General features: G+C 35.2%; 3 protein-coding genes across 6 annotated transcripts in view; all 3 read left to right on the top strand.

Annotated features, from left to right (window-relative positions):
* The window catches only part of LOC106130039 (uncharacterized), a 28924-nt gene extending 12582 nt beyond the window's left edge, over positions 1-16342 (top strand). Inside the window, exons 2-3 of one of the 2 annotated variants that reach the window (XM_013328795.2) lie at positions 11930-12063; positions 13949-16342. In XM_013328795.2, the coding sequence (XP_013184249.1) occupies positions 11930-12063; positions 13949-13952 (138 nt within the window). In that variant the 3' untranslated portion in view covers positions 13953-16342. Of the gene's footprint in view, positions 1-11929; positions 12068-13948 lie in introns of those variants that run through there. The other variant, XM_013328796.2, reaches the window with a different exon arrangement.
* LOC106129883 (uncharacterized) overlaps positions 13266-25402 on the top strand; it is a 50585-nt gene continuing 38448 nt past the window's right edge. The window contains exon 1 of one of the 3 annotated variants that reach the window (XM_060950579.1): positions 13266-13321. The gene's annotated coding sequence lies outside the window, so the exon portion shown is untranslated. Of the gene's footprint in view, positions 13322-13583; positions 13716-25402 lie in introns of those variants that run through there. The other 2 variants (XM_060950577.1, XM_060950578.1) reach the window with 2 other exon arrangements.
* Positions 17934-22377, top strand: LOC106129904 (uncharacterized). The gene is made up of 6 exons (XM_013328601.2): positions 17934-18644; positions 19135-19348; positions 19613-19783; positions 20311-20358; positions 20535-21004; positions 21619-22377. The coding sequence occupies exons 1-6, from the start codon at positions 18214-18216 to the stop codon at positions 21644-21646; spliced, it is 1362 nt and encodes a 453-aa protein (XP_013184055.2). The 5' UTR covers positions 17934-18213; the 3' UTR covers positions 21647-22377.

The following is a 25402-nucleotide window of genomic DNA, read 5'->3' as shown; positions in this document are numbered from 1 at the left end:
ATTACTCAATATTTTTGAATATATAATAAAAAATAGAAAAAAGTTCTACCAAAACAAATACGAGTATAGCCTATTTGTCCATTAAAAAGACATCAACGGCTTTTTTTTTGTGAATATTATTTAAAATTAAAAAAACTTGCGTCCTTACCCGGTAAAGGGTTCTTCAGTCTTGAAAATTATTAGACTTTTCCATGATTAATATTACAGCCTGCACAGGGAGAGAAGCTACTAATTTCTTTCAACGTTACCTTCTATTTTAACTCACAAGTACTAGTTGTCGATCATTCATTTTAGATTAGATAGTTGTGTAAATCGCGTGCCTAAATACGAATTTGTACCGTTTACTGCTACTAGAACTATCAATGATTCTTCTACGCATCCCGAATTAGACCTTCACTAGTACAGAATAAGATGCATAATTTGTTTGCAATCATACAGTTCGTAGGCTGTAGTACTTACGGTCACGCCTAAAAACATACGCATTCCCATTGTTTTTAGCCCTTATTGATACACCGATAAGGTTTTCATCATTCGAAGGTTTTAATACTTACACAAGTCTAAAAATATGCCTCTTGTTTATGGCCCTTATAAATATAGAAATAAGGTTTATGTCTCTTGTGTTACCTTCGCTATGCAAATGTCAGGCAAGTGGCACGCTGATTGGAATGCTGGTTTCGAACTCGCTGCGTACTGAATACTGGCAGTCGACAATTTTGATATTTAGTAACAGTATTCAATACTGAATCTTATGTGGGTTTGAATAAAGAAGAATTGCGCTTGGATAGGTTTTAGGAAAAGATGGTGTTGCAAAAGAAATCACTGACCTTTGATATTGTCGCGTGCCCTTTTCTTTTTAATTCTTTAATGCAAATGAATTAGCTACAGTAACACCAGTATATTTTGCTCTATAGTTTGATGACGCAGTTTAGAAACTAAGAATTATTTTATATACATACACACATACATGTGCTTAGACTGCAGCTGCCACCATTACTAATTGTTAATTCCATCACTAAGCCATACTAAAAGTACTCTTCAATACTTGTGACTCGTGATTACTGACCCTGTCTAACCTTCCTGACCAGATAAAGACGTGTGTGTTTTTTAAGACGTTTTCCATATATCCGTTTTTCACAAATATTTCGGATGAAAGGACTCTTAATTATATATACGCAAAATTTCAAGATGATTGGTGCAGTAGATAATGCGTCAAGATGTAACAAACAAACTTACTATCGCATTCTTCATAAGCTGGGATGAGGTACGACAAAATTGGTACTAGGCCGCACTGGTCTTTAAAGCACAATAATACCTGAATATGTACTTAATTATAGTTATAGAGGAAACAGGCATTCATTTTCTGTTTTTTTCTTCTTCACCCAGCTCTATCTGTTTGAATTATTTATATATTTTTTACATTTTGCAATTACATTTACAATTGTGATGCTGCAAAACTCCTCGGTATCAGACAATGAAGGCTGGGCTTGAGTTATGACACCTGCAGGCATCGGCGGTAAAACCTACTTCGGCAGTGGCTGAAGTAATTTGGTGTGTTGAAAGTCTTGTCTCGCCTGAGGTAATTCGAGTTAAATCTTGTATCTTTTTTATAACTTCGTTAGTGTTTAAGTCCTTGTACAGAGTTAAAATATTTTAGTTAGATAGATAGCCGCATTTTTGGTTATTTATCGCTATGAGTACCTAGTCAGGGATAGTGGCAAGTAATAATGTAGTCTTTACCTCAAAAATCGGGGTTTGTGGTGGGGAATATTTTTGCTTTTGGTGCGAGAAGAAAACACCAAACATTTCGTAGCTCCAAAACCTCTGTTACGGCAATCATCACTGCTATCATAGGAGACAGCCTATATAAAACAGGGATCGATTGCCCTTTTTGGTAGAAACCACAGGTAGAAACCATTGATGTAGATACTAAGCCAGGAAAAACGACATCGTGCTGTCTCCCTCATTTAAAGGACTTTGTTTACGGCTCTCTCTCTTTGCGTGTTCTTGTTTCATCTTCCGCCATACAATTCTATGGGACCTGGGGTCCGCTACGACTTTGTCAAATGCACCTTCGTTAAGAAAATCAACCAAGACTTTATCTATACTGTATGCAGACATAGTTCATATCTATAATTATATATATATATATATATATATATGCCACGTTGCCAGCGCATCGCCTACAAGAAGAATCCCAAGTTCATTAGCCCGTCCCTTAGTCGTATTTAACGACATCCATGGAAAAGATACGGAGTAGTCGTATTCTAAAGTGCGGCTACACCATACTAGGTAAATAGATAGAAAACATTACGATTTACAAGTTGCAAGTTACGCTAACTTGTACTGTTGCGATACGCGAACGAGATATTCACGTTTGTGTTCGTTTCAGTTCACCATTGAAGGGTAAGCGGTCATTACCACCGTGGCCCGAAGCATCACCCAAAGCGTGTGCACCCTGTTCTTTGTCGACAGAAGATGTTGCTGGACTTTTATATTTTTAACATATAATTATTTTGAGCATGTTGTACTTGTTAATTGGCTCTGTTCGAGGATGGCATTGGGTTTAAGTAAACAAGTTGAAAAAATTTAACTTAGACGTAGTTATGATAAACATTTATTATGAGACTTATTTTTGTCTTACGTATTTCGTTCCTTGAGTAGATGTGTATGTGTGTAGGTAGTGGAGGCCCCTTTCCCCATACTTATCCTACATACGTACATATTATCACGTTTATATCCCTTACGGGGTAGACAGAGCCAACCGCCTTTAAAAGGCTGATAGGCCACGTTCAGCTTTTATGACATTTAATTAGTGACAGGGTGCTAGCCCATCGCCCAAAAGAAGAATCCCAAGTTTATAAGCCTATTGCTTAGTCAACTTTTATGACACCCATGGTAAAGAAATGGAGTGGTCCTATTCTTTTCTCTATTGGTGCTGGGAACCACACGGCTCTACTTATCCTCTTTTTATTCATTAAATGATTTTTGTCCGCAATAAAGTGGTCGGTTAACGCGGCCTGCCCGCTAATTTAATTAATAGTCCAAGATCCCAGAGCCGTAAGACACAACTTATTTTCTAAAGAATGGATCTTTCGATTCTCAGTAGTCTTTCATGTACTTTTAATACCTGCATGTTTGTGAGACTTGCCCGGTGACACGTGCGCAGGTACCAGGCGAGAAAGGTAACTAAAAATCACAGTTACTTAACTTAAATTTTTATGACTGATTTTTATATATATTTTATAGACTATTACTCTGAAGTCATATCAGAGAAGTCAGACGCTTTCCATGCGCCAGAACTTTTGTCAGACGCTTTAAAGCTCTATCAAAAAAAAATTAACTTAATTTATTTTTAAATGTCTGACTTTTATATATGTTATTCAGATAACTATTACAAAGTTGTATTAAATCAGTCAGACAGTTTGTAATGACCAAACACCCCTTAAACACAAGAATTACTCAGCCTCGAGTATGAGCGCGATAGCACAACGCGCATGCGCGTCAGAGTAAAATATCTAATATTTGAAAAGTACTTACTGTTTTCAATTTCATATTTTTGCAAATCTATTATTATATTTGTCATTTTATTTTTTAATTGTTTATGATTTTATTTTTACAGAAAATGCTGCAAGCACCGACAATCTAACTGATGATGAGGACGATGACTTGAGTGGACAGTATAGAGATTTAATAAATGATGAAATTTCAAATGATTATTTTGATGAAATAGGCTCAAAAACTACTGGACCGATTTTAAAAATTCTTTCACCATTCGAAAGCTACATTATCCACGAGTAACATAGACTATATTTTATTTTGGAAAAAAATAGGGATCCGTAATATATTTGGATTTTTCGGACACAAACTGAAAAAAATCAACCAAAAAGTTACTTATTTTGCGTACGCTGCCTAAACTACAAAAGATAGAACCATAAAATGTTTTAATTAATTGTAGATCTTATAAATATCTACAAAAAAGTCCGCGACACACTATACCTATCTATGTCGAGTGAGGCACAACAACCACATTTTTATTTAAAAATCTTGAATTTTTTTTGGTCTACATTTAAATGCGTTTTTTTTACTCATGATATTAATCCTTATCAAAATAAATAATTTCATCAATAAGTACAGTTTATGTAGATAATATTTGGTCTTGAATGATTAAAATTGGACGTTTGGTTTTGAAGTTGTGGTGAAATTAAAATATTACGATTTCTGCTGCACGGTCCGTTGCGAAGTGCTCCGGCTGCTCCCTACGCAGCGGTCGTGCGGGAAGTCTAATAATTGTCATGAGATTATTTTTAGCTTTTGTTCTTAAAACTACACCTACGCAAAAGTTCTTCTTAGATCTAAACAATATCCTAAAACAACAGGTTGCGCTGCGGGACTGCAGGCAGAAGTGACACTTTTGCCGGGAGCAAGACTTAGTTAGCCGCTTTGCGGGCGGTCCTTTAGTTAGTTCTAATAGAGATACATACATATATTTAGTATCGGCTGTGCATCCGTGCGAAGCCGGGGCGGGTCGCTAGTTTAAAATAAAATAAAATTTTCATTCTTTTTGAAAGGCAATTGCTACAAAAAAATTCATTTTCCCCTATTTATATGCAATATATTATATTATTTTAAAAATGATCAATTATTATTTTAATTATAAATTTCATCGTATTTGAATAGATATGCAAAAATATGAAATTGAAAACAGTAAGTACTTTTCAAATATTAGATATTTTACTCTGACGCGCATGCGCATTGTGCTATCGCGCTCATACTCGAGGCTGAGTAATTCTTGTGTTTAAGGGGTGTTGGATCATTACAAACTGTCTGACTGATTTAATACAACTTTGTAATAGTTATCTGAATAACATATATAAAAGTCAGACATTTAAAAATAAATTAAGTTAATTTTTTTTTGATAGAGCTTTAAAGCGTCTGACAAAAGTTTTGGCGCATGGAAAGCGTCTGACTTCTCTGATATGACTTCAGAGTAATATTCTATAAAATATATTAAAAAAATCAGTCATAAAAATTTAAGTTAAGTAACTGTGATTTTTAGTTACCTTTCTCGCCTGGTACCTGCGCAGGTGTCACCGGGCAAGTCTCACAAACATGCAGGTATTAAAAGTACATGAAAGACTACTGAGAATCGAAAGATCCATTCTTTAGAAAATAAGTTGTGTCTTACGGCTCTGGGATCTTGCTCTATAATGACCACCTCTGAGCTGTGGGTAATGTGTTCACTCGGATGTACGTATATGTATGTTGGGCATAGATGTAGATTGAAATAGATATCACGCTGTGTGTATTTTGTATAACAATCGCGCGTCAAAAAGGAATCTTTTTTCGACACTTGTATCATTTGGAATTTGGTTAGTTACATTAGCAATTAGTTTCAAGCTATTTCAAACGGATATTGATCTGTAAGATCGACCAAAAAGTTGATCGAAAAAACGAATAAAGCGATCTGGTGACCTCTTAGTAAGCAGAAAAATCTTAAATAGCGGTTTTCATATATGTAAAAGGGCGACACAGACTTAATGTCAAGTAGATCCCGCATACTTGATATAAGTTTGTGATGGGTGACCGGACATTGCCTATCTATTTCGATCTATGTCTGTGCTGTAGAGGTAGTTGTGTACTAAACTGCTGGCGTGGGAAATTCTGCTTGATGTGGGGAACTTAACATGTTGATTTCTGGCTGAGAAAATATTAAACTACATTTTAAGTCATGATCACTTAAAAATGTGTGTTGAAAAGTGGTACAGTGACATATGAAGACTGTTTTATTAAAAAATAAAAAGATTTATCAGAGAGAATGTGATGTGTACCCAAGTAATTGTAATAGGAATGTGAGACAATATACCTGTATCGACTGAAATAAATAAATAAAGTATATTAAAAATGGGCACTATCTTAAAATAATAGGCACTTGGTTAAACCCAAATAAAACTATTTGAAATGAAACATTCCTTTTTTTTCTAAAATAATATGTAACAAAATTATTATCTTGAACATTATACACGTGGACGTATAAAAACCAGTTTCGACAAGACCATGATTTGGAATCGATAAAAATGGAAACTACTTTTTTATAGGAATTTGTGGCGCAAACGCAATGAATTACTAATTTATTCTCGGTGTGCCACAGGTGGGTAGGTCAAATTAATATAAAAATACGCATCCTCAGTAGGTTGCGTGTTTTTTACAAGGTTTGCCAATGCATCCTTCTTCATTCTTCCATCTTTGCGCGTCCCAAGTTACACTCCTCCATTTCTCTCTTACTCTTGAACAAAACGTAAGAAAGATATGACATACGCCTTGTTAATTCATTGGAATTGGAATCCCCGCAGGTAGGTACCTACAGAGAATACGTTTCTTTCTCTCAATGTGGCCCACCTGTGGTACCTACCTAATTTCTGGTAGTCGGCAGCGTATCAATCGCAAATTCACTGCAAATTCGTCTTTATTACCGCGTCATAGAGTTCCATGTAGGATAATATGATACGCGTTTGACTGTTCTCCTCTATAGTGTTGAGACAGGGCGCGGTGTGGGGCGGCTATCGAATGTCAATCGGTCACTGATCTCGCTTTTGGCGGGAGAAACTTGGCTGGCGACTTTTTTGTGTATTTTACTTTCTCGTGCGGACATTTTGGGAGGCTGCGGTCGTCAGTGTGGTTTGAGAATATAGAAACTGAAAAAAAAATATTATGAGAACCTAACAAGAATCCAACGATTATTATAATGACCTAGTTTATTGCTCAACTTGTTTTGATGAAGGTTTTACAATTTTTGAAGATTTACTATCAACGTATTAAATTTTTCACCGTATCTTTTTGTGAGTTTATTCTATAAGAAAACCCTATTTTATATGGTCTACTCTCAGGACTGAAAGAATATGATGTGTTAAGCTAAATTTCTTTACATTTTTGTCCATATTTTGTGGCTATGCCACACGTTCCCTTTAAACAAATTCCTCAAAAAAAATGTGCAACAAATTCGAGTTACTTTTTAGCTGTTTTTATGAAAATTACTGAAGATTTTTGATTGGTATGAAATGGAATTTAAAGTTTTATTTATAAGCCTCGGTAACATAACTGACTTGTCTCCTACAGGCTTTTACAGCTAAGTTTGCATTTGGGAATGTGATAACTAATTGATTTTATAGGTAGATAACCAAAAGTTATTAATAACCTAAGCTTTAGACGTGGCCTAGATTTTTACGGGCAAATCGGACGGTTATCTCAATCGTCACCTTCGAATTTAACTGACAGTGGTCCTTATGTAGAACACCTTAAGATCGAGCTAATCAGCTGGTTGTGTGAAAGCAGTAACCTTGAACGACGAGGCAACGTGAATGGGCCAAGCGACCTACTAGACGTCACTAGTGAACCGTATTCAATATTTTTCTAGCGGTATCTGTAAACCGTTCAGTCATATTGTTCTGTTTTATGTTGGATATTTATACTTATCATGATTTTTTATATAAAAGCAATAAATACTTTATGTTTAGTTGTCTTTAGTTATAAGATTTATCAGCAGTGTAATTTTTAACTTATCTAGTGCCCGTTGGCAACCTCTACCTGGATAAATGGGGTCTTATAGAGTCATATTTTATCATATATGTATTATCTTTTCTGCTAGAAACGTTTACGTATGTGAGTCTGGGAGAAGTCTAAGTTATATTCTCCAATATATTTAGGTACCAATCTGTTCAAGACCCAAATTTTTTTTTGTAACCTGTTCTTTTTTACTTTCATTGCCTGAGGTTTTTATAACTGCACCCAAGTCTAGTCTAACCATCCATGTAAGTTATAAGTATAACGTACCTACTTGCATTGTACGAGACACAAATATTTTTAGTTTCTACCAATTCAGTGCAAAATATTTCAAAAATCCTGTTTTCTTGATATTTTTTTAATCAGAAATAAAGTAAACAACCGATTGCCAATAAACGAACTTGTCTTAGGTAAGTAAGTACATCAACTTGGTTTGGTAGAACTATCGTAGTGATTCTGTGAAGATGAATGATTAGCATCAATATTTTTGTAATTTGAATTGATAATTTGGATACATCTTTACATAAACAGGGTGGGAATGAGGTTAAATTAATGTTGTCAATATAATAAATATTCAGTTTTATAGTTTTATGCCGATTATGTGAAGTAATTGAATTAACCACCGGACTGTGTTCGATAGTGACGAAAACTTTAAAGTCATCGAGGTTGAGGCTTATAAACTTGGCATTTCCCGAGGAGACTACATCTTTTTTCATTTGATGATCTTTAGAAGGTTACAGTATGCCCGCGGCTCCTCTCCTGGCAAACGTAAAATTCCCCTAATTTCCATTCACGCGGGAGTTTAAAAAAAAATCTGTCGTTTAGTACGCCCCTAGACCACATAAGGCACCTTTGTGCCAAATTTGAAATCTTTACTCTAGAGATTTCAAATAGGCTAGAGTTTAGACCCAACCGTTTGGGCGTTGAAATGTCTCTCAATCAGTTAGAGTCCTCGTTATGTTTGTTTGTTGGTTTGTTAACTCTTTAATGCACATTAAAAAAGGAATATAACAAATTGCAAAATAATAATTGCATTTATAAGAATAAATACAATGGCGGACTTATCCCAATTAGGAATTCTTCCAGTCAACCAAAATAAAAAAGGTTAATCCGTAATTATGTATTTAGTTATTCATCTAACGTTAACACTGAAGGTTCAGTTGGTAGGCTTAAGGCAAGTCGCGTAACACGTCACTAATTCATGGTAAGCAACTTTCGTCGTGATTCTTGCTTCTACCCTTGAGAGTGGAATGAGGAAGTGGCATTAATATTGATTAGACGAAATTCTTCATTGATTCATTCAAGATCGTGAGCGATGACTGGATAAGCGTGCCTTCGCTTTTTCTATCAAATACATTTTCATGGAATAGGTATAAAGCACCTAATTATTTTTTTAAATTACAAATGAATGATGAAGGATTCCCTCAGATTTCTCCAAGTGCATGAATATGGGAGTAATAAATTCCGATATTATAAGTATTCAGATATATTTTCAAATTAAAAAAAGAGGTATCGGTGACATCTAAAAAAATCATTCATTCCTTCTTTGTAAATTATTTGCAAATCACTTTGAACGCATGCAGTTACCCTTGTTTGATAAAATATCATCGACAAATAGAAAACTGGACTTTGTTGGGCGAGAAACTCGCAGAAATAGCTGATAAGTATGCATGCTTATACTTTATTTGCATAGTTGCATAGAAAGTAATGAATGACGCATAAGAATTAACACTGATGCCACCTCTATTTATCACGTGCCAAATGTATACCTACGAGTAATGTACTCGTAAATTGTAATATTTATACTCTGGTTTTTATTTATTTTATGTGGTTTTACATTGCAATAGTTCAGTCTGACTATTTGAGTATACATAATTAAGTAGATATGGGTTTCGAGTCTATTTTATTTATAAAAGATAGAAATATATATAATATATAAGATAGAAATCATTTTGTAATATAGGTCGGTGACATAGGCAGCTAATCCAAAAACTAAAATTCGGTCATCTATCCATGACGCCCAAATCCACTCTGAGCCTGATACTTTTTCTTTTTAATAAATAAGTTTAACTTACCTTGGTCGCTTCACAAGACTGCCAATTAAGTAATCAATTGTTTAAATACACTCGTCGTTTCACTTTCATTTCCAAACGTTATATTACATTTCGTTCATCCAAATAGGTACCTAAACCGTATTTTGATCCGAGCTCCACCTCGGTAATAACCCTTATAATTATATTATTAAACGTGAAGAACATTATATACTTGGATACTTAAACAAATATCAAATGTAACTTGGTTAATAAAGATAACCGAAGTTCATGAAATTGTAATTCTTCTTTTAGGCAATGGGCTAGCAACTTGTCACCATCACTGCATCTTAATTCCATCAATAAGCCCAGCTTAACGCGTAGTCTTTAAGTCCTTATAAAGTACTGTTTACCCCCTAATCGATAAAGTTGTGATATACATTTATCTGTATGTCTGTAAAGACATTGAGTTGTACTTATATTACTAGGTTATTGCTTGAGTGTAATCGTGTGCAAGACATGACGGGGTGCATGCGATGCGTTGGTATAGCGTGCAAGCCGCGTGGGAAATAAGCTAGACGATGATAAGTGACTTTTGATTAGGTTATGGTCTCTTGGCTCATCATTATTTCTTGATTTGGCGAATTATACTTATTTGTTTGGCTCTGGTTACGACATTTTGCCAATTTGAAGTGAAAACATGCAGTAATATAATATATAATAATAGTATGTTATAATCACGTCAGAGTAACAGATTACAGAACACTTTTGGTTCCCAATGCTGATACCTACTTAACCCAGTCAGACTTAATTTGATAAAATTTCATTAAGTTTACCTAATTTAGTGTTTCGTGTGATCTACACTTGAACCAATTTCTTTCTCGGGTTATATAAATATATTTATATAAAGGTTTCGAATATAAGATATGCCAGCATTATTGCAACAAACCCTAAATTAACATTAACATTGAACAGCGGTTAAAGTTGTACCATCGTCGCTTCAATGGTTCTGCCAGAAGAAACTCATTTTTATGTAGGTACTCAGTAAAATGTTTGAAAAGCAATTTCCTCGTGGTTCAATAAGGAAGCACAGAGAATGTATCAAGTGGGTCGCCAATTGTGCTTGCGCAAGATTACGTGTGCGCGACTTGCGATTGCGACCGCAAATCGATGCGTTTAAATGCATTTAGTTTAGAAGAACATTAACTTCTTAGCACGCTAGCGTATACATACGTATAAAATTCCTGTTAGCTTCCGTGTCCGCGGGAATTTTTGAAATAAGAATAGCTAAGTGCACCCCTTGACCACATAAGGAACCTACCTACATGTCAAATTTCAAGTCTAGACCCATCGGTTTTGGGTGTCCATTGTTTGTCAGTCACTTAGAAGAATGGCATTAAAATAGCAGGACGTAAGGTACTTTCATGCAGGCGGAACCGCGGGCGGAAGTTATAAATATTTCACCAAAGATTTTGTAAATATTATTAAAATAACCGAAAATATTATACATGAGAAGAAAAATATCTACAACATCCTATTCCATGGAAATCGGAATAATATGTAGGTTTTTCAGATTCCTGTCCTACGCTTTTGATTTGTTTAGACTATTTTACGTAGGAATGGGCGTCTGAGTCTGTCTGCTAATGTTCTTGAAAAGAATCGATAAGATGATGTACCTACTTAACTATCAAGTTGCGTGCACTATTCTTATAGCCAGGAGTAGCAGTAGTATAATAGATATTTTAGAAACATCTTTGGTTTCACACGTACCACTTAGCAACTACATAATCAATCTTTCACGCATGGGTAAAACTTGTCAAATATCTGCCATCTTACATAAAACTTTCAAACACGTAAATTTTACGGCTCATCACGAATTGCGTAACCAAGACGTGAAATTGAAATATGAACTGTGGAAACCGTGAAACATCCATGAGATACTTTTTTACTTGTCATAGGTATCTATGATTGATCCTTCTGTCGAAAGGTAGTCTGAGCTCTCTGGAGAAAAGTCAGGATGCACTAAAGACTATATTGGGTAAGGTGTACACGAAACGGCTCGCCACGGAAACCTTTGCATAAATAAATGAGAGTCTGTTAAACTTCCATGATTAAAATGTAGCCAGAAACGATTTTATTGAAATTTAGAATGTAGTTAGTTCACGAGCTGTTAGAGTTGTAGCGGGAGCGATGATTCGGCTCGACCGCCATCAAAAGGAAGATCTTCCGCTAGGCTAGGTGTGATGCCCGGGGAACCGCAGGTCCCGATATCGACAGAAAAGTCAAACTTTTTTTAGAAATCTAAAAAACATACCTATAAGAGTTTTGTCTGGCATTTTCAGGTGGAGTCTGGTCGCGAGGAACTGAAGAAGGAGCGAGAGATCATGCAGCTGGTAGCAGGGTTGCAACTCAGCTCAGACGAGGTTGAGCGTCGCGAGGTACCGCCGCACATGTTGAGAGCGAGACACGCGCCCAGGTGAGACCTCTCTCTCTCACACACATATACACAAAGAGCGAGAGATCAGGTAACCAGTAGCAGGGCTGCAACTCAACTCAAACGAGGTAGAGCGTCGTGAGGTGTCGCCGCACATGTTGAGAGCGAGACACGCGCCCAGGTGAGACCTCTTTCTCTCACACACTTACACAAAGAGCAAGAAATGATGCAGCTGGTAGCGGGAATGCAACTCAGCTCAGACAAATGGTGAGTCACGAGATGCCGCCTCACATGTTGAAAGAGAGACAAGCGCCCAGGTAAGACCTCTCTCCCTTACAGAAGAGATAGCAAAGCAGTTGATCCTGGCTGTCATCACTATATATGGCAGCCCACTCTTAGCAGGTGGCCTGAAAAATTGGCACCAGTGTCGATCACTACCAGAGTTAGTGTACATTCAGTCAGAAAAGTATCGGGAATGGATTATTTATTTATGGTTCCAAATTCAAATTTTTGTTTTTTTTGTTGTTGTTAGATTGGCACAACTGTTTTCCATTTTGGCGCGGAGTTTGAGTTGCATCTGTTGTTTACATTAAATACAGTGCTATTTTTAGTTATATCATATCTAGTGTGTATTGCTAATTTCATAATGGATAAAAACATCGAACAAAGAGTTTGTCTTAAATTTTGCATTGCCAATGGAATATCGTGTTCGGAGTCACTGAAAATGTTACAGAAGGCTTACGGTGAATCGACTTTATCAAAAACTCGTGCTTATGAGTGGTACAAAGCGTTCAAAAACGGTCGAGATGTGATGGAAGATTTGCCTCGCTCTGGTAGGCCATCAACGTCTGCAACTGAAGTTAACATCGCAAAAGTGAAGGAAATAGTGACTGAAAATCCTCATTCAACTTTGAGAGAGATAGCCACCGAACTTTCTGTATCTCACGAGTCGATCCGTACCATTTTAACTAATAATTTGGGTATGAAACATGTTGCCGCTCGGCTAGTCCCAAAAGACCTGAATTTTTTTCAAAAACTCAATCGTATGAGAGTCGCTGAGGACATGCTAGAACGAGTCAATTCCGACCCAACATTCATGAAACGCATTGTTACTGGTGACGAGACGTGGGTTTACGAGTTTGACATGCAAACTAGTCAACAAGCTTCGGAGTGGCGCCTTCCAACTGAACCGAAACCGAAAAAACCACGCCAAAGTCGTTCAAAAGTCAAAGTCATGTTGACTGTTTTCTTTGACTATCGCGGTGTTGTGCACTCGGAATTCTTGCCGGAAGGTCAAACGGTAAATAAGGAATATTATTTGAGTGTTATGCGGCGTTTAAGAGAGCAAATCCGACGAAAAAGGCCAGATTTGTGGAAAGAAAATTCTTGGATTTTGCACCATGATAATGCACCTTCGCACAAGGCCATCATTGTGAACGAATTTTTAACCAAACACTCAACAAATACCATCGAGCAACCACCATATTCACCAGATATGGCTCCAGCCGACTTTTTTCTTTTTCCTATACTCAAATTACCACTTCGTGGCATCCGTTTTCAATCGGTAGAAGACATAAAAGAGAATTCGCGGCGAGAACTGACCTCAATTCCGGAAACAGCGTTTAAAAAATGTTTTGATGATTGGATTATTCGTTGGCGTAAGTGTATCGTTTCTAAAGGAGCATATTTTGAAGGTGATAAAATAAATTTGGATGAATAACAAACAGTTTGTGTATTATTGATCTTTTCCTGCTACTTTCTTGACAGAGTAGTATCTACTCTGCGACGGCATGTTACTTACGTAGCTCGCCAGTGGTATTTTTATTCCTAATATTGATTTAATTAGAATCGTAAAATCGAAATAAAGACCTTCTGATGGTAGTAGGAAATTATGATTATATAATTAAAAGCTTTCTTTCAATTTCAGATAACACAACGCCATAACAGCGGCGGTGCCATCGGATGAACTGCTTCGGCCAGTTGAGCGATATGGATTATGCGAAACGATATTATTTACACAACACCAAATACTATCTACCTATATCAATGCAGAAGACTTGAGACTAAAGCTGCAATAGAAATATTAAAGGAACTGCATTTTCGGTCACTATTAAGAGGAGGCGATACCAAAATGCAGCTATGTTTTAGTCTATATAATATGATTTGCATTGTTGTACCTACATGAGCTTGGTCACCAAATTGAGTAAGCTGCAATAGGTTTATGTTCGATTAGTCATGTCATGAACTTAAAAATAATTTTGGAGTCATGTCATATTTATTCACCTGCTACATATTTTTGAAAACTGTTAATTTTTTTTAAATAACAATTGTGCTGATATTGTTTCCTCTATTACCTACTTACTCTCCAAAAATTGTCAGTTGTCATGTAAGGCACGTACAGAATTGACCATTAAAACCTCACAATAGAATTCACTAACTCATTAGTATAGATACTTTCGTAAAAAGAAAGTATAAGGAAAATTAGAAGATTCTAAAAAATATAAATAAATATTCCCACTTTCCATACGAATTCCGTCGAATCCGTAGTTAATTTGTAGTACCTACGTTTGACCACAGTAATTGTAGCACTAGGTTTTGACTTCTATATGAAGTACAGTACAGCCAAATGCTAAACATAATAGCTTAATCATCATAGAATCACTGTCACCATAGGACAATCTAGCGATTCGCCTGTAAGCCCAACATAGGTACCTACTTAGGTGCACAGAAGGTGCGAGGCTTATAAATCCATAAAGTCCAAAAGACCTAGATGGCGACGGCGGTCTGTGGTCAAAAGTAATACGCCTTCCTTATCCTACATAGTTTTCGATGACACGTATAGTTTAGGTCAATTTACATAGAAAAGGTACAATCGGAGTCAAAAGTGTAGGTATTGACGCGTCTGTTGTCTATAGTTTCTAAAAACTTTTTGAGAACGGAATAGATATTTATTACCTTATTGAATAAAGCAAACTTCAGCTGAAAGAATAAAAATATTTTCATTCATTTTAACGCTTGAATGTTATTAAAAACTATAGGTGATCGACCAATCCTTGCGAAATATATCCTGTATGAACTAAATATAAACTAAATATAAACCCATAGTTACTCTCGATCCGTTTCAGATCGGCTTTTTGTGTGTTGGACTTTAAGATCAGCCTTCATCATTAGGGCAAAGTTATTTACAAATAATACAGGTATAAAACGCGCACGTAACGTATCGTATTTTATCGAGCGACATGGTGACCACGGATCATAATATGATCCGTGGTTATGTTCAAAATGTCCGTGAAAAACTGTGTTGCGTGCGCGTTTAATATCTGAATTATTTGTAAAATAGTACTTATAATGCAACGCGGAGTTTTTATATAAGGCAAAGATAGTATATGTGAAAAAAAACACATTTTTATTTAATGTAGTTTTATGTAACGGTTATTTGGCCATTATTGTATAAACGTTTGTACAAAATTAGAATTTTACCTAAGCGTCAACAGTCTTTAATAAGATAAGAATATTATATGGTTATGTTAACGTTACATAGGTTGGTAGGCAACGCGATAACATAAAATACCTACCTAATTTAGATTTCAAGACTAGGTGGTACCTACCTAAGTACCTACAGGTACTTACGATTTCTTCTATTGTTATTCTCTAACTTAATTAAGAAGAATATAATTAGAAGGGTATTTTTATAACTTCGCGGAAGTAAATGCAACAGTTTGGAGTTTGGTTTATATTTTAAAGTGAAAATAGATTTGTTTCCGTTTACAAAAACATAAACTTTGTGGATTCTGATATTTTTAAGTAAAAAATTTTACTTACCTAATCGTATTCTCGTACTTATTAGAAACTCAATTATGTTTGTCTACTAGTAATTCTACATTCAGTAATACATAATCACACTCAAATGTTCTAAAGATGGAATAAGTAAACAATGAAATTTAATTTTATTTTAGTATTAGATTTCGGTATGTCAAAATTAGATGTATATTTGCATTTGTTATAATCCAACACCTAATCTTTTTAATTATTTAATAGAAATTTAAGATAATAAAATTCCGTACATAGGTACTTATACCTACTTATCTACTTAATAGAAATAAATATTGTAAATAAATTCTTTATATACTTAACATTATATTCTAAAAACGAGTTAGTATATCCAGAAGTAATGTAGGCTATATGTGCCATTAATGTTATTATTTTTACGTATTTAATGAACGTACCTAATCGAAAGAACAGTGTAAATGATTAAGTATTAAAATGTATATAAAATAAACAACAGTTGAAATATACTTAATCAGAAAAAAAACAACGATGTGTATCCAATTTATTATTACAATTTTAAATAAATTATGTAGTTTCATATTATGATTTTTATTTTGTGCTTATCTAACTAACTATACATAGCTCCTGGCTTTACTCCCGGTTGCATCTTCACCACTCTAGAGAGCGCTTCTACAGAGTGGTGAAGACGGGGTATGCCTTTGACCGTGGATCCTGAATAGGCTATTTGACAAAGTTCTAAAAACTATCTTAGGGTATTTTTTGTTTATAAGGAGCCCTATAAAAATACTTTTCTGCCTTTATTACAGCTATTTTATTAAAAAATCGAAAAAGAAAATGAAATATTCAAATATGCCGCCAAAACGCGACTTTTAGCAATATGGCGGCTATGGCATGCAGTTACGTAAATTTCGTGTAAATATCATACAAAGCTTGTTGGTGTTTTGAAAAGTTTTGATTTTCTCTTGTTTTATTTAACTTGTGCCACGTCATATGTGTGAAAATTATTAAAATGAGTTCCTATAAATGTTGTGCAGTGCCTCAATGCACTAATACAACAATAAAATCTCCTACGAAACTGTTTTTTTCTATGCCGATGGATTTGAATATTCGCAAGAAGTGGTTTCAGATCATTATCTAAGATCAGTGGTTACCAAGATATACTTATATTGATGTTTTCACATTCCTCAGTTCGGCAGCATAGAAATCTGGATTGTCTTTGAAGAAGACAATCCAGATTTCTTCTTCCAACCATTATTGCGTCCACTTTTGGTAGGTTTCGACTGTCAGCTTTCGCGGAATTGGTTTCCATTATTAAATACCTATGTTATCTGAGTAATCCTGAGCGATCAAACACTTATAAAATCTTGAAAAATAATAGCGTACACTAAGGAACGGCGTACCGTTCCTTAGTTACCGTTACCGTTCCTGGATCGTAATTCACAGTCTGTTTATCGATAATTGACGTCATAATAGAAATAGCCAATCACGTTCGTTTTTAGTCACGTGACAGCTGCATATAAAAACCTAATTTTCTGAGACGGATTTTGTTTAAATAATGCAATATTTTTATCTCGCGTTATTACAAATCGCTCCAAAATAATATTAAGACTGATGACATAAAATAAATGTATATTTTTAATACAGTCAAATAGCCTATTGGGTGAATAAAATTATTACAACAAGCGACTGCCATCCATCTGTCCTCTGCAACCTTTGCAGGGGAATCTAACCTGTATTGGATCGATCATGGTTTTACATCAAATTGCCTGAATGTACAAGTTTTCACACGATGTTTTCCCTCACTGTAAGAGTATCGATTAGTATTGAAACTAATGTATGTTATGTACCATAACTTCTTAAATAATCATTGGTACATGTCCAAGGTGGGATTTGAACCTGTGCCTTTTATGCGTATCACGCATTGACGCTTAAGCTCTAAATATGTCTAGATACATATTTAGAGCTTAAGCGTCAATGCGTGATATTGTTTGTGTATTGTTTAAGTATGAATAAACATGAACAACCAACTAATAGGAAGCGTAGCCATAGCCTGTGCTACAGGAAGGAAAATAAAAGTCAAAATGACAGCTGTGACTGTGACTGACATAAAACGAACATGCTTTTGCTATTTGTTGAGATTGTTCGTTCGTTTTGTTGTTGTTATTTTCTTCGGAATCCATTATTTTTATTTAGTCTCATCGACTTTTTGCATTGCCATACTCAGGGATTACAGAAAAGAATAAGTTACAGTATAAAAAAAACCTACAGTTCTTTTTACTTATATTTTAATAATATAATTTGAATCGAACACTGGAAACGAGCTGTGTAAGTTCCAACTACATACTTGAACTTAAGGTAGCGTATGTAACTACAATTAAGTGTGAAGGCATACCCGAAGAGGACATGTGCGAAATACCCGTAAAGGCAGAACCTAAGGAGTTAGAATGCGTGGTATGCATTGAAACGAGTCTTGAGAATTTCGAAATCTACAGCACAGAGATTACCGCCTCCGGCATATCTGTTCATGCTTTTCTAAACAAATTCACACACTCAGAGATCACATTTTCTTCGGATAAATACATCTGCAAGACATGCTTAAACCTCATCAATGAATTGGAACAACTAGAAATGGAGTATAACAAGTTGAAGTATGCTTTTCAAACACTTATAAGAAAGAATCCCCTGTTTGAAGTGCTGCAATCACCATCTGATGATAACGAGGCTATAAATGATCAAGGTTGTGGTTTAAAAAAAACAGAAAATGAAGAAAATAAAAGTTTTTTTAAGAAGCGGAAACTTGATACTGAAAGTGAATATAACACTAAAAACAACTGGTAAGTTACATACAATGTATATACACATACAAAAAGATGAAATAAAGATAATATAATACAGATGAAAGAGCTCCGTGAATATAAAAATTTATATTAACTGTGAAACTGCTATGACTGTTCATTGCTGATTGTGAATAGCATCCCAACTAATATTATAAATGCGACAGAAAGTTTGTTTGTTATCTCTTCAGTGTTATCTACTGAACCAAGTTTCTTGAATTTTGCATATATCTTATTAATGGTTTGGATAAGGACAAAGGGTACTTTTCATCCAAGCATAAAATTGTTTCTGTGGGATTTGGGAAAAGCCTGTATTAATTTGTAAGTGCTGCTATATTCGTGCTGTTAAAACTAGTTGGAATTTAGTAAAATTTGTAATATAGTAATAAAGTGAATTATGAATATTTGATAAGTAGGAAAACAAGTTTAAAACACTTATAAAATTATGTTTCACAGTAGATATTCCTATAAATTTAATTTTTCCTTACAGTAATTTGATAGATGCAGCTGCTACACGCCGTCGGGTCTCTTACAACCAGCTTAAGGTTTTATGTGAATTTCTGAATACACATAGAGAAGTGGCCGTGGGCTTTAATAAATCTACTCAGTCCCGTGAACATTCCCGGAAGATGTGGGTGAGAGTTACCCACAAACTGAATTCCATGAATGAAGGTGCAGCAAAACATTGGAAGGGTTGGTCTACGGTAATTTTTTTTTATTGCTTGAAAAAAGCATGTTTTCACTCCCACTGTACGTATCCCTCAGAGATAGAAGCGTGATTACATGTATGTAAGATCTGATGAAAAAAACTTGGAAATCAATAGACATCGTTATTGTTTGTTTTTAATGTTATTTCAAAGTCTACTGGTAAGAGATCAGAAACCTATAGTGCATCTGCCTCAGATAGCTGTTGTATAATTCGAATTTACTTTATATTGTTAATTTAGTTGGATATTCTGATGTTTCAGTACTGGGTGGACTATAAAGCCAAGTTGAAAAGGAAAGTAGCCAGCATTATCGCAGCTCAGAGTGATGGGAGTGCAACATATACTCTCTCCGAAGTGGAGGTCAGATTTCTTCAAATACTGGGAGAAGACTATACTTTAGGCCTGCCAGGTCTTCAGGACCCTTTGAGAATGGTAATTTCTTTTTTTCATACATATGTACATAACAAAGTCTTTTGGTAGATAGAACCAGCAGTCTAGAAAAGACTGAAGGGACATGTTTAGCTGGATCGCTCAATGATGGAATTGTAGCCAAATGAATGGATTGGAATGGTTCCGGCTCTTCATCCTTAGGAAAGAAATATGAGTACATAAAAGTTTTGATAGAAGTGCCGTGTGGTTCCCGGCACCATTACAAAAAAGAATAGGACCACTCCATCTCTTTCCCACGGAAGTCGTAAAAGGCGATTATAGGATAGGCTTATAAACTTGGGATTCCTCTTTTAGGTAATGGGCTAGCAACCTGTTACTATTTGAATCTCAATTCCATCACAAAGCCAAACAGCTGAGCGTGGCCTATCAGTCTTTTTAAGACTGTTGGCTCTGTCTACCCCGCTAGGGATATAGACGTGATCATAAGCATGCATGCATGCAAAAGTTTTGATGCATTAAAATTTGTAAAATTTTTATAACTTTGACAACAACTGTGCTTTCACTTGCAGTCACCACTACAAGCCAATATGGAAAACCCTGAAGTGTCAGATCAAGATGTGAGTACTTACCTAAACATAAAAAGAAGTGGTAGTAGCTACAGAATTTTTTTTTACTTTTATTGATGTTAAAATAAAAGACTATAAAATGAAAATTCTTAGGTAAATCATTATAAGCACACTTAACTATTCAAATACCTGAAAATGATTTTGTTATATGCCATTCTATATTGCAGCAACCATCGACCTTATCATCGGAAAAAGGTATGAATAGGACGGCTCAAAGTGAGGAGACATTACATTCAGTAGACAGTCATGAACCACAACAGGATATGGAAGTTGTGGAAAGTGATGACGATGGCAATGATGGTGATAGTTTTACAATGGAAGACAAAGATGATGATCGGTCTTCAATTGAGGATAGAGTGGACGGTTATTCTAAAAGGCATACTAGTCCTGTACCAAAGAAAGGGGTTAGTTGTGTGAAAAACCAAGAGGGTACGTCAGGATTAAGTACTAGCTTTATAAGCAGCAGAGAACCTGTAAAAAGACGTCGACGCCGTCCAGCGTTAAGCGTAGAAGCAGCACGAAGAATTTTAGTAAACAATTCAGGGGAAAGACTTCAAATAGAGAGGACGAAGAGCCAGCATTTGGCGCGCATAGTTGCCGTCTTAGAGCGAATGGAAAGCAGCTGGCAGGGAAGAAGGTATTTGTTTTTTATAATAACTTTAATACTTTCCTACATTAATCACATCAATTAAATTTTCGACGACACCCCTAGAAAAAACAATAGGACCACTCGCATCTTTTTCCCATGGGTGTCGTAAAAGGCGACTAAGGTATAGGCTTATAAACTTGGAATTCTTTTAGGCGACAGGCTAGCAACTTGTCACTAGATAATCTCAATTCTATCATTAACAAAAACAGCTGAACGTGGCCTATCAGTCTTTTCAAGACTGTTGGCTCTGTCTACCCCGCAAGGGATATGGACGTGATTACCTATATGTATGTATGTAAATTCTTAAAGGGTTGGGTAAAGACATGTCTTCAATTACTAAAACTACAATCCCTGTTTACTTCTTTTGTCTCATCTAAAATTATTAGAGCTTTGAAAATTTTTAACAATGATTTGAAAGCAGCCAAACATTATTGAATAAGGTTTTTGCTCAGCAGGTAAATTATGGGAATCAGGTTATAAAAATTACATTCAGTATGTAATTAAAGTATATTTTATGCTTTCTTTTGACAAAACAAAATATCAGATCGATAAATTAATAAGGTTTTATATGAACATGATTTTAAAACAATTGAAATTTTCAGTGTTAATAATCATCACGAGGAAACGTAGTGATGGTGAACATCGATATTACTTGCAATGTGGCGACGGCTGGAACACGCTGAAATATGGGATCTGACAATCAAGCTAACATAGTCTTCTTTCTCATGGCGTTGATTCCCGTTACATCCTCACTACAACCTCTCCTCTTTGGAGCTCGTGGCTTATGATACATACATACATACATAAAATCACGCCTCTTTTCCGGAGGGGTAGGCAGAGACTACATCCTTCCACTTGCCACGATGATAATGATTTTGAATTGGATAAATCTTATTTTCACATAAAGCGACTCTCGTCTGCCCTCTGAAACCTTTGAAGTAGACCCTTTCTCGCTTTTGGTCATGATAAAAGCTGCACTAGTCGAATGTACTTTTTTTCTTAGTCTCCATATACGACATCCATGAAATACAATGGTACTATTCTAAAGTGCTAAGAACCACACAGCCCAGTTATTATTAAGATATTCCCTTTGCGGCTTCGAACCCAAAACGATCAAACCCAAACAGATGGAAATCTGCTACACTGAAATAAGTACGAACGAGGAACTAAAGTACTGCTGATAGCTAAAGTGTTATTATTATACATTTTTTTTGTTATTAAAGGCGTGATTTATGTATGTATGTTTTAATGTAAAAGTTATAAAACGCATTCAATCTAATCTAAGGATTCCATAGTTACTTAAATATGTTCAGTACTTAATTAGTGATTATGGTTGATTAAATCAACTAATTACTTTTAACTAAGAGGTTTTGTAAATAAACTATTTTTATGTAATGTAGTAAAGTTTATTTATTTCATTGGATACCCCAGCAAAAAGCGAATAAAATATCCCCCATAAAAATTCAGTGATACGAATATTTTATATTACTTTGATGCGAAAACATATGCTGGAATGTTTTTAAATTGTATCTCAAGAGTTTTCGATAAAATTGATTTAGTTAGGTGGACCTCGATAATTATAGTACTTTTCTTTGGGGAAAACACTGAATACTTTAAAAAATTGTGTATTTTTTATTCTATTTCTCAGTTTCGGTCAAATATGATAGTCTGAATCAGAATTTAGCTACGCTATTTAGTGGCGGAATTTAAACGAAAACCGGTAAGACACCGGCTGTGTTTGTGTCCATACGTATACGGTTAACGCCGCCATGCACGTTACTGTCGCCGGTGACGTACGTGGACAAACCTAGAGGCTTCATAATATATGAATGATCGCTCGGAGGCCGGATAGGTGAAGATCAGGATTGGACGTAATAGTTGCTGTTACTAATAACATAGATACAATCCTACTAAGTAAAAATCCTTTGTAAGGATGTGTGTTTCTTATCCTCTCACGCAAAAACTACTGAATGGAAGTTACACTAATATAGCTAAGACATTTTCCTGAAATTACAATAATATAGCTAAGACATTGGCAAACCTACTATCATTAGTTAGAATTTATACATATTTAAGGCCAACGAAGTGGCGGGCAACAGCTAGTTAGAGCTGTAGGTCCAATGAATAAAGAAATGGTTAAGGAACACGTGTGACGTTATCGAATCTGCGGCCTCACATATTTTTATCTTTTTGGGCTCTCGAAGTCTAAAAATCATTATTACTTGACTGAGGGCACTAATAAGCTATATAAAAAATAAACCAATATAATAAACCTTAAACTTAGACAATATCAAAGCAAAAGTGTAACTTTGCGTGCTACAACATATAAAATTTTTATGCAGGCGTTAATATGTATGCCAGAAACAGTTTAAAGTTTAAACGAATAAGTTTAAACAATTGTAGACTTTATGCTACTAAAAAGTACCGATACACAAGAAATCAATCAATATATTATGGTTATAATAATAGTTAGGTGTTATAGATTCTTACATTTATCTGACTCATGAAATTTGCTGAAGTGTTTATATGCGAGTACTAGGAGGAAATATTCCGAAATTACAACGGAAAAGGTTAGGTCTTAAATTCGTTCGCAAACTTGTGCAGAATAAGGATAATCATAGCAATGCCTTCTTTGTCGGTAGGCAAAGGATGCAGTACCTAATCTAAGTGTGATTTGATTGCCGCTATTCCCGAAGGAGTCTGTGACTGTGGTTGGATTTCTGGTCTTTCTATACAAAAACCATCTGCACCTTAAGTTTTACAGACATCATTATGCAGCGCATACCTACTTATATGGAGACTTACAAAACCGCAAGTCCTCTCCTACATACAACATACATATAGTCACGTCTATATCCCTTGCGGGGTAGACAAGAGCCAGCAGTCTTGAAAGACTGAAAGGCCATGTTCAGCTGTTAGGCTTAATGACAGAATTGAGATTCTAATATTGACAGGTTGCTAGCCCATCGCCTAAAAGATGAATCTCAAGTTTACAAGCCTATCCCTTAGTCGCCTTTTACGACATCCATGGGAAAGAGAAAGAGCGGTCCTATTCTTTTTTATATTGGTGCCGGGAAAGTCCTCTGCTATTAGAGAAGTAAATTACACCACTAAAATCAAATGGTACTGATGAGTCAGTGCTAATTTGTTTTGAGAAATGATGTTCCTGGGGAAATCTTGAGAAGAAGAGGCTTGCTTTAAGATTAGCCAACCAAGAAAAAGAGGCTAATTGTGGAGGTACAAGTAACATTTAAGTAACCAGTTACCAAAATAAATTGTTTGTTCCAAGAAAGTGGTACTAGGTAAGTCACTAACAACAGAGTACGTCTGTACATTTATACGAGTTATGCCGGAAGGCTGTAATGTAAAAGTGATTCGGCACATATATATAATACAGAGAACGCCACGACAAAACCATAAGATTTTTTATGGTCGTTTTGACACATGTTTGGAGTTTATGTGCAAAGCCTTTATTGGCTTTTGTTTGCCAAGTGCAACAGGGTCGTGGTATTATTATTGATTTGTTTGTTGATTTTGACTTGATACGACTGGACGACGAAAAAAGTGTTATATTTTCTAAAATTTATTGAACTAAGGTTAACTATTATAAAGGCGAAAGTTTGTATGGATGTATGGATGTTTGTTACTCTTTCACGCAAAAACTACTGAACCGATTACCATGAAATTTGGTATGTACCTAGGTAGCTGAAGATCCAGAATAACACATAGGCTACTTTTTATCCCAGAGTTCCCGCGGGATTGATAGGGTTTCCATGCGGACGAAGTCGCGGGCGGTCTCTAGTCAAAAATATTTCCCATTTGAAAAAGGAAGAGGTACCTATTTTGCTTAACTTCAGCTAGGAATAACTTAAATTTTAATATGCTTTTAGACCGGTTTATTAAAATTGTAACAAAAGCTGATAAGATATACCTTATAAATTTTAAATGTGTATAAGTGTAAATAAAAGTTGTCTTCACATTTAAAATTTATAAGGTATATCTTATCAGCTTTTGTGGTTATGTTCTAAACAAAATTATCTATAATTAAGCAATAAATCTCTTCGGGTGACGTTGCGTTAATTTGAAATTAACAAATGTTTTGCAAGGGCTGTCTGTTAGCATAAGTATACCAATTCCAATAACAAAGATGGTTACGGTTAAAATTTTTAATAACAAAAAAATATATTTGCTAGATTTTCAACATTTACACTATTGTATAGGTACATTCCAATAGACAGTAAAATATAATAATTAGTCATTTAACAAAATAATACCTGGGTGACCGAACATATACCTATACAATTATTGCTCGTTTGTTAGTATAGGATGTAACTTGGGGAAAAAAAATACATTCGTCTATCTACAATTCTAGATGAAATTAATCGG

Source organism: Amyelois transitella, chromosome 22 (assembly GCF_032362555.1).
Source record: "Amyelois transitella isolate CPQ chromosome 22, ilAmyTran1.1, whole genome shotgun sequence".
In the NCBI taxonomy this organism is placed as follows: Eukaryota; Metazoa; Arthropoda; class Insecta; order Lepidoptera; family Pyralidae; genus Amyelois; species Amyelois transitella.
Note: the sequence above shows the minus strand (reverse complement) of the source record. Positions and strands in the feature narration are given on the sequence as shown.